Source organism: Amblyomma maculatum, chromosome 1, assembly GCF_055883805.1.
Source record: "Amblyomma maculatum isolate TAMU_Amacu chromosome 1, ASM5588380v1, whole genome shotgun sequence".
Lineage (NCBI taxonomy): Eukaryota > Metazoa > Arthropoda > Arachnida > Ixodida > Ixodidae > Amblyomma > Amblyomma maculatum.
This window is the reverse complement of record NC_139344.1, coordinates 290508047-290518217: the sequence shown is the minus strand read 5'-3', so window position 1 is coordinate 290518217 and position 10171 is coordinate 290508047. Positions and strand designations below refer to the sequence as shown.

At 45.8% G+C, this 10171-nt stretch overlaps 1 protein-coding gene across 1 annotated transcript in view; it reads right to left on the bottom strand.

Moving 5' to 3' along the window:
- Window positions 1-600: 600 nt before the first annotated feature.
- Tnks (tankyrase) overlaps window positions 601-10171 on the bottom strand; it is a 334637-nt gene continuing 325066 nt past the window's right edge. Inside the window, exon 28 of the mRNA XM_084591573.1 lies at window positions 601-2720. Within this exon, the coding sequence (XP_084447699.1) occupies window positions 2655-2720 (66 nt within the window). The 3' untranslated portion in view covers window positions 601-2654. The remainder of the gene's footprint in view (window positions 2721-10171) is intronic.

Sequence of the window (10171 nt, the reverse complement as noted above, 5' to 3'; positions counted from 1 at the left end):
TCTACTGCGCCAACATTTTCTATGAGGTCGTGGACTGCATCAATTAGTTCTGGCTGCAGCTTAACCTCGCTCTTGGTGGTGCCAAAGCGAAGGCATCTGCAGAAAGGCAGAAGCGGCAGGTGGCAACTCCTTATATCCATCATCTTTTCCACCGCCTCAAAAAAGTGGCACAGAAGTGTAGTCAGAGGGTACAGTTCATAGCTCCTAATAGCTGTTACGGCTATGTTCTGCAATCATGGAAACGAAGAAGCCGTGTTGCAGCAAAAAGCACCAAAGTGACGAGCAGAACGGCAGTCGTGTACACAATTCCGCTTGCCAAACTGGAAAGTGCATGAATGACCACATAAGGGAGCATCGTAGGGCTGTTCAATCACTGGCTGGAGGATCGGAATTGGTTAAGCATTGCAAAAGTTGCGAATATTGTTTCCCAGTTTATGATGCAATGTCCGTGATACATGTGGGAGCCAAGAAAAAGGAAATTATTGAAGCCTTTCAAATTGACCAGGCTGGCAACATGTGTGTTAGCACCTCTTCCCTTGCGCTGGCAGAAAAAGAAATTACTTTTTTAATCGCATGCCACACAGAAAAGGGGGGGGGGGGGGTGCAGTGAAACCTTGTGTGAATGACGAATGACGAGGCAGCTGCGTGTGCTCATTGATGGCTATATATGTATGTCATGTATGCGTACAGTAAAAACTAGTTGCAGTCGAGCGGGTGCCCCTAGTGTATGTCCGTGTGTTTTTTACTGCGAACAAAATGATTCTAGAAAATTACACCCTTTGCCAGGACTTCTCGTATATCACCACATGACACCCACCATGTGTTACACTTTCAAAAATCACTGGTTAAGTTAAATCGCAAGCTTGTGCTGTAAAGAAACCCTAAAAGCCAACTCCTATGCCAATTTCATTAGCATACCTTTGGTAAAACACTGTTCAAAGAGCACTGCGTCTGGCTGCAGAAGGACTGTTGAATTTGGCATGTTTCATACAGCCAAAACTTCCAGTTGAGGCTACTCAAGTGCAGCTAGAAGCTAGCGCTCAGGAGGTTCATCAAAAACGAATTAGTCAGTCCAAGCCAGGCTGTCTGCTCCTTGTGGCATCACCACCAAACTGTAGCCACCTGTGAGCTGCTATCAACCAGCCATTGCTATTTTTCTGAACAATGTCCTTGCATGTATTGCACATACATGATTTATGAATACATAGTGAAATACACAGCCAACACAGTTGAACTTGAGAGCTCAGAAGCACAATCGTGAGGCCACTGACAGTTACCCATCTCACCCTTCCATGAAAAAACCGTCACAATCTACAACCTAAGCATGGCTTATATTGCTTTGTAACCTTTTTTTTTAGCTCCAAAAAACCATGCTGCATGAAGTTCCCTATTTTAAACGATCATGGAAGAACGAGTGCTTGCGGCACTGAAGAAATCGAAAGTGCAGGCAAAGTGCGCATAACTAAAAAAAAGGGAGCTTCCAGCACGAATAAAATCTGTGGCATCGGTCAACGTCCCAGAACTATATATGAACAAAAAATTAATTTCCACCAACTAGGGTTGGTTAACCTGTGTTCACGTCGGTGACCTCAGTCGAAATGCATCGAATTTGATCCTACGATCAGCAGCTGAGTGCCATAGCCATTACGGCAGCACAGTATCTGAATGGCCTGCATCTTCTAGCATCATACTTCTGTGGTGACTGCACCTGGCATCCTATCAGGCTCGCAGACTGTCACAAATGACGTGGACTAAATGCACGTGAGGTGAAGCAAACTGCTCTTGTTTCGATGAGCACTGACATGTTTCTCACACTAACAGAGGCAGCCTGGGCATGACAAGGGAGAAATATGCCATTCTGCCCTCGTTTTACCCAAGGAGTAAATGTGCTCTGCAAAGAGGCTCAACACTACAAATGGCACACACGTCACAAACAGTAAACTCTTGGAGCAGGCATGTGAGCACAAACAACTATATACATAAAGGAATTAATGCTATCACATTGCAAACATCACACCACAATGAGTCGCTACAGAGAAGCGTAACAAAATAAAATCTACTTATATCTAGATATAAAACACACTGCATTTCAGCACACCTCTTTGCTAAAAAGGCAAAAATGCATAACCATAATCCACTTCCAATGCTGCTTTTAAAAGGCCTGGTTTCAAATAACTTATCTGACTTAAAATTCTGTTTCAAGAATCTGTTGCATGTAGTGAAATGGTATTCTGCATAAGGAAGTTTCAGAGCACTGTACTTTTTTTGTGACAGATGCAACCCCCAAAGTGAATTTGGGGCATGAAACATGTTTTGATTCTTTCACAGAAGATTGATTTGGTTTGGTTCATGGGGTTTAACGTTCCAAAGTGACTCGGGCTATGAGAGACGCTGTAGTGGAGGACTCTGGAAATTTCGACCTCCTGGGGTTCTTTAACGTGCACTGACATCGCAAATGGCACCTTGCTTCCATTGAGAAGCAGCCACCACGGCCAGGATTCCACCCCGCAACCTTGGGTACAGCAGTCAAGCGTGACAAAGTTTCATGCTGCATAAGAGGCAGCATGCCTACATGCTGACAATACAAAGCTGCGCTGCAGGCACTCAAACAGACAGTTATGGGCCAAGGATGCAGCTGCCGTCAATAGCCTTTGTTATGATCCCAGCACATGGTCCTGAGGTTTCTCAATCTGATAGGATATCAGGTACTCTGGGTATGCCTGAAACAAATGTAAAAAAAAAAAAAAAAAAAAAATAAGAAAGAACAGTACATAAGCACAGGTGCAATGCAACGTCACCTATCTAGCCAAGACTCTTCTGCTTGGATTTCCCTGCTTTCATGCACCGCGAAGCAGGTGAGAAACTTACAAAATGTGTCCAGCCCATCTTTTTGTCTTAAAGTTGTTTTACAGCTCAAGAGTAAACTATACGGCATGGAGATAAAAGGCTCACTAGTGCAGCATACTAAGAAAGCTCCTTAATTCTACCCTCAATTTACTAAAAAATACAGATAATTCAAACTGCCTCTGTCCCAGATCAGACATGCATCGGGCACTAATTCAAACATAACAATTTTTGGAATAAATTTGTTTTAAAGACAAAACTGTCAATGTTTGCACAGTTGTAACTGCCTTGTCATACTTCTTTCAGATGAGTGTGCGAGCTACCCATGAGAATATTTTAGTGTAAAAGCACTCATATGCTCCCCACTGCCGACGAAGAACTTTGTCCGATATTTCTTGTTTGTTTCTGCTGTCACTCTGATTGTCTATGCTGTTTCATGAGGTCACAACCACGCCACCTCACGCAAGCAATTCGAACCAAGTCCGGTATAGGCTCCCAAAGCAACACACAGCGGCGCTGCTGCTCCTGACGGGAAGCGCCATCTATGGCAGAGAAATAGAAACTGGGAATATGGGGGCCGCGCCAGCCGCGCATTCTCTTCGCCCTGCCGCACTCCCGCTCCCTTCCGAGCACGTGCAGGGCTCTCGTGCTGCACCTGCGGCGTGTCGCAGAGTACAGTCAGTGGCGCGGGTTGAGAAAAATTTGCTTGCTTGACTTTTATTTTCCGTAAATCGAACTTGAATAAAGTGGAGGAGTTCGTTGAGAATGTGCACTCTCAGAAGAAGACAGCAAACAACTATAATATATAGTGGGCAGGATGTGTGCTTCGGAAGTCAACGATCACACTGTAAACGCCACGTTATTTGTTTTAGAGGTTTTAAATGATAGCTTATAAAGCAAATCTTGCAGTGGAAGAATAAGTATATGGTCCGAAGGAGGTGTTTTTTCAAAGGCATGAATGCTAGCAGTCTTTTTCAAAAGCACACGTGTGCTCCGTGCGCTGCATGCGACATAACTGGCTCGCTGGCTCGGAAGACAGGTGAAATCCAAGCTTGTACTACATTCGTGTCTTATTTCGGTTCTTATAAAATTGCTTTGCTTCAATTATGATAATATCTGGTTTGCACTCGCGAAACCTGTGACACGAATGGGGTGCTCCGTGCGAGTAGTGTCAATCGAGTCATAACTAGGATCGCTTTTGTATTGCACTACCGTCATATTTTCGTTAATAATGATAATAATAATAATAATAATTGACTCACTTATTGGCCAATTTGTAGAAATCTGTAAAAGCGTCTCAGCAAGGCATGTTTTGACTTCTTGACCATCGGAGCATGTTGCCTGCTCTAACGACTTGCAACTAATGTTCTGGATGCCTATGCGCACTATATTGTGCACTGGAACCATTTTAACGTGTGGAATTTTACAGCGCTGGCAAATTTAGGGGTGCCGGCTCTTCAGTCATGCTCTGCTACCGTAGAGGTCATTTTCGCTGAACAAGGAGCTGTAGCACGAACCTTGAAGGAAAAAAAGTGCGACGAAGCTTTAAAACTGGCAAGCGCAGCAGCGAGGACACTATTTTGCTGGTAACTAAATCTTATTTGTATGTAAACATTTCGGGAAGCATTGCGATGACCGAGGGCTCGGTTTGTTTATACGCAGTGCAAGAAGGAGCGCAAAGGCTTGAGAAACATGTAAAGTATTGTGCATTACAAGCGCTCTATGTTTTTTTTTTCTTCCTCTATGGGCCCATCGCTCGGTAAATTATTCTCTTCATCATGTTATTTATTTCGGCTGTGGCCGTCACTTATTGTGAGCCGATGGTCGATTGCGAGTACGCTGTTGCCATATTGGCCCCTGAGGATGCGACGCCGAGGGCCGCGCCAGCTCGCTAGCAATCACGAAGTCCCCGCTTACGTCATAGTGTGCGTCACCCTACCCCGACTACGTAGTCGGAGGAAACAGTTTGAATTTGACCGGTGGGAACAAGAAAAAACCTCAACTTCTTATCACAATATCTCAGCAATTATTCGATTTTTTGCTGCCGGATATGCGGCGACAGTGTCACCAAATGTAGTTTATTAAATTTTCATAGCATCTTTGGGTGCCTTTAGTGTCCCTTTAAAATATTGTACTCTTTTGATGCCTTTCCAAGCCGTCTTTGTCAACTGTCAACATTTCTGAGTTCACCAAGAAGGGGGAAATTGGCTCTTTTCGTTTCCACAAAGAACGAGAAACTTCTCAGTACGCTGTTGTGCAGTTAGAAAACGGGTTTTGCCGAGACACTTCCAAAGGAATCTGAAAAGTTTCACACGTGAGCCTCGTCTTTTGGCGCTTCACCAACTATTGTGGCTGCCCATGACACAATACTACTTAGTACCTCTATTTCGCATCAGCAGAAGCGTTTTTGTATTGCCAAATAACTGCCAGGTGCAACTCGTGCACAGGAAGCTAGCGAAGCGTCTGCTCCGGCGACGTCCCGTAATTTCACATTTCGCCACCACGCCATGAATGCCGCCGCGCAGCAAAACTTGAGCTTGGGTTCCCTATAGCAGCTCTAACGCACGAGCCTTCCTGATAGGTCTTTCAAGTTCGGCAGCCAAAAGGGAGAGTGGGGGAGCTTGTGACAAATGATTGAACATGACCTCTTGTAGTGCTTCCACATAAAAGAAAAAACAACAACATATTGAAGCCGATTTGAATTGTTCAGGTTCGAACCAAGGTACTTGGGTTCAGTAGCTGAGCATCTTAACCACTGAGCCACTGCAGCAGGTGCTTTCACTCATTACAACAAGGTTTAGGTTTGGTTAAACATCCACCATTTTAAGCGGTGGATCTCAGATGGCACCACAAGTAGGGTTAAGGGGGGACACGGCTTTTTGAGATGAAAAAATCGCAAAAAAATCGATTTTTTGAAAGTGACACTTTCAGAATCTGTGGCTATTATTCCCTTAATTCGCCAGGTTTTATATCTTGCGGTGCAGAATTTGGGCCACAGAATCAATTTATAGCATCACTGTCAGCTGAAATCCGTGAAAAAAGTTTTTTTCCGAGGAGCGTAGGTCGTTTTCTACACGCACGATCGCAGCCATCTTGGTCTCGTTGGAAAGATCGGCTTTTCTTTTCCCATTTCCCGCGACAAGTGCCTCCGCCGGCTTACTGGTGATGTTGAAATCCGAGCATAAAAAAAGTCCAAACGCACGGTTCTATTCGTCGAGCTAGCAAACGTGATTGAAAAGCGCGCTGTGATTGGCCGTGCAAAGTTCCCGTCGTCTGCTCCTCCGCAGGCGACGCGTCTCTCCTTGTTCAGTCGTAGGGTTGTGACGAGTGCGGCACGATGTCGGAAGCAACGCCGAAGTTTGCCACGAGTCACAAGTTTGGCAAAAAGAAGAAACGATCGGCCTACAACTTCAAGAAGCGCTCAGTTCCTTTGGCCGGCGTCGAGAATAGTCCGCCGCCAATAGCAAGTGATGCCGAAGCCGCGGAGAGTACCGAAGTGAACTTAGGCCTAACCGGATCGCCGACGAGTGAGTGCATTCCGGACAGCAGCCGCATTCGGCGCGACACCGAAATATTGCAGCGTACGGAGTTGTTGCAGAGAGAAATGGAAGCCCAAGAAAAGCTACAAGTTCTTTCTTCAACACCGGCCACCAAGCGAAAGATGGATTTTTTCAGTCGCGCTGACGATGTTGCGGCCGCGTCATCGGACATCGAGACTGGCTTCGTTGTCGTCAGTTTGGACTCAATGAACGCGTTGTCGTTTGTGAAGTGCAAGGAGTGCGGCGGTAGCGTCACGGTAGGGAAAGGTGAACGTGAAATGGCCTCACCATAAAGATTATTATCGAGTGTGCGTGTTGCGGTGATGTTGTGCCGGCGTGGAGCTCGCCCCGTGTGAACGGAAAAAAGAAGTGAAATCCGTTCGTTGTGAACGTCCTTGCTGCGCGCGCGATGCAAGCCACCGGGAATCGACAAACGGCACTGTTATGGGATTTAATGCTGGTTGCCAAAACTCCTCTGCAGCAATATTGAAAGAGCTGCACCTCAACCCTGGGACACCAAGCATGAAGTGCATGGCAAAGAAAGACCACCGCCGAGCAGTGGCATCTGTAAACAAGTGCAAGACCACTGCGGACATGCAGCCCGCTTTTAGAAAACGCCATTTGGGTGGCCATAGTCAGTCTGACTACATCCCTGGTGCCTTCTAGTCACTTACATTGCAAAATATTGCAATATTTTCTCGGCATTTTTGATTAAAAAGAGAGCCAATCTCTTTTTTCTCGTTTTCTCGAAACACCGATTCTTGACTCCTTGCTTATTTGCAGAAGCGATATCTCTGCCTTCAATGGAGGTAGAACCATAAATTTTGTTGTGGCATGTAGCTAAAAGTGCAAAGCACACAATGTTAGGAGCAGATTTTGCAATTTACGTTTAAATAATTTTTAAATTTTGCTCTAGGTCAGACAGTAGGGCACCCACATTTGAATGGTGGACTTTGAAATGCTATAACATCGCTAATATTTGTTTTATCAAAAAAGTGCTCCTAACATTGTATAGGTTGGTTGGTTGGTTTGTGGGGTTTAACGTCCCAAAGCAACTCAGGCTATGAGAGACGCCGTAGTGGAGGACTCCGGTAATTTCGACCACCTGGGGTTCTTTAACGTGCACTGACATCGCACAGCACACGGGCGCCTTGCCTTTCGCCTCCATCGAAAAGCTTTTACATTATGCTTTCTAGTACCTAGCAAAGTGTCAATATGAATTTTTTTAGTGTGGTTACTTTTTCATTGTTTTTGCAAATTGTGAACAATTAATTTCATCTATCTTTTGAACTAATTGGCCAATTGGAAAAATAGTTACATATTTGAAATCAGCGCAAGAAACTGAATCAGACTACCTAGTTTTATCATGTTTGGTCGAAAATTAAGAAAAATAGCTATAAGAGCCATGGCCCCCCTTAAAATGGGAGCCTACATGTAGCACCGTGGTGCCCGGCTTAAGGTGGTGCCAGCCTTTGAAGGTGTACTTGCCACCACCTGCTAAAGACCAGTGTTGCCAGTTGAGCAAGCGGCGCCAATTTGGTCCCCAATTGAACCGGCGCGGCCGGGCTATGGCCGGGCACTCTGCATGCAGGAGAGGGTTGGCGCTCGTACACTGCGGTGGCCTAACTAGATCTTCATTGCTCACTGTATGAAATTTTAGTTGCGCACTGTGGTGAATATTAAGTGATAGCTTACACAGCTCGCTCGGACAAAAAGCCATCGGCGCAATATTAGCAGTAGAACATCTCCATCGTGTGTGGAAAAAAATCGGGGACTGCACAAAAATCGTATCATGGTGATTTGGGGTTCTAGTGATTGATTGGTGGTTATAGGCGATGACGAGTTAAGAAATTGAAATTAATTGATGAATTAGAAAAAGGAAAATTAAAAACTAAACAAGGGAATTCAAAGTTGTTAAAATGCCCACAATGTAAAGTCAATGCTTGATGATGCTAATTAAGGACATTTTGAGAGTATAATTGGTCAATTAATCAACTGAAATAAAAAATGATAAATGGGAAAAAAGGGGTTCAAGGGTATCAAAATGCTCAGAATGTAAAGCCAATGCTTCATGATTCTAAATAACTGTGCGCCTAAATGACCGAGCGCCTATCAAGGCACCAAGAAGCTCTGGCCGTGGTAGGGATAGTCTTGAGCGGTGCCACACGTGTTTTGGCCACGACAAGGGAAACCGTTGTTTTCCTGTCGCTCTCCCCTCTCAGGTATGCAACTGCTCCATAGGCTTGGGGGCTTGCGTCCGTGAATTTGTGCCGTTCGGTTTTGCTGTTTGGTTGGTTGTCATACCGACGATGGATAGAAATATCCTTGAGGTGATGCACTGAACTGATCCAGGTTCCCCATTTCTCACCCACTCCTTGCGGCAGTGCTCATCCCAAAGCTCTTGAAACAACATTTTCACTGTGGTCGTCACTTGGCTCAGCAAGCCGAGTGGGTCGATGATTCTTGCTGAGGCTTGGAGCACGAAGCGTTTAGGGTTCCTGTTGAAAGTAAGAAGCTCCAGCGCCATTTTCAGGGAATAATTCAGCTTGTCGTTTTCTCTGTCTCACTCGAGCCCCAATACTCTTGCTATGGCTGAAGTCGTCGTCGCAGTGTCAGCGCAGGCATTTCCAACGGCGTCAGCATCAAACCATTGCTGTAGGAGTTCGTTTTTGGAACTCCACTTTCGCAGTTTCATCCCTTCTGAGCTCATTATTTGCTTTGCCTCCTCATAATATTTCGTCGCCTCTTCCGTGTTGCTGACTCCGGTTATCAAATCGTCGACGTACAGGCAGCTGCCTAAGATTTGTGCGGAGTGAGAGAGGTCCTCAGACGTTAGCCAGATGATGTTGTATTGTGGCAGCCAACGTAATGGGACTACTTGTGGCACCAAAAGGCACTCTTGTTATGCGCCAGACCTCTATATCACCCTCTGATTAGCCCTCACATAACGCAGATGAATACTAGAGAAACTGCAGTGCATCGCGGTCCTCACTTTTGATGTCAATCTGAAAGAAGGCCTTCTCGATGTCGGCAGTCAATGCAATTTCGTGGCATCGAAAATTCAGAATAAGTCGCAGCAGGTCGAGGTTTAGGTTCGGGCCAGTGGTGAGGGCATCGTTAAGTGACATGCAGCATTGTGCTTTCGAAGATGCATCGAACGCTATGCGAACTTTGGTGGTAGAACTCTCTAAACGGAAAACAGCACGATAAGGCATAATACACTTGAGATGAGGTGCTGTCGATTTCGTCGGTTGGAACCCTTTCAGCAAAGCCTTTATCCATGTAGTCTCGGATGGCTGCATCATAGACCATTAGCCTGCCCTTGTTGGGTTTCAGATGCCGCATCAACCTGACCAGGCGTTCTCTTGCTACAGCTTCATTGCTGGCTAGCCCTTGGTCAAGTGCCTTCCATGGGAGGCTTGCCTCGTATCGCTTATCGGTCAAAGTCTGAGAACGAGTGAAGGCTTCTCTCACCTGCTGCTCCTCGCTTCTAAGTAGGCAGCTACTTGAGGAAATACGAAGGCTCTCCAGCTCCCAGAACGCTCGAAGTTCGTCTGACAGGTTGCGGTCCATGTCACAGAAGCTGGTGCGCAGAACTGCAACGGTGGAACACGACACACCTGAAGCAGACAGTGGTATCGGCCCTTGCAAGGTCCAGCCGAAGTCAGTTTTGAGCGCTACCAAGGCCCCTTGCACTTTCCTTACTTTTGCGTGCACAATAGTCCAATAATAATCAGCGCCTATTAGAATTTCGATGCCTTGTGTGAATTGGAGAGTTGGTAGGACGC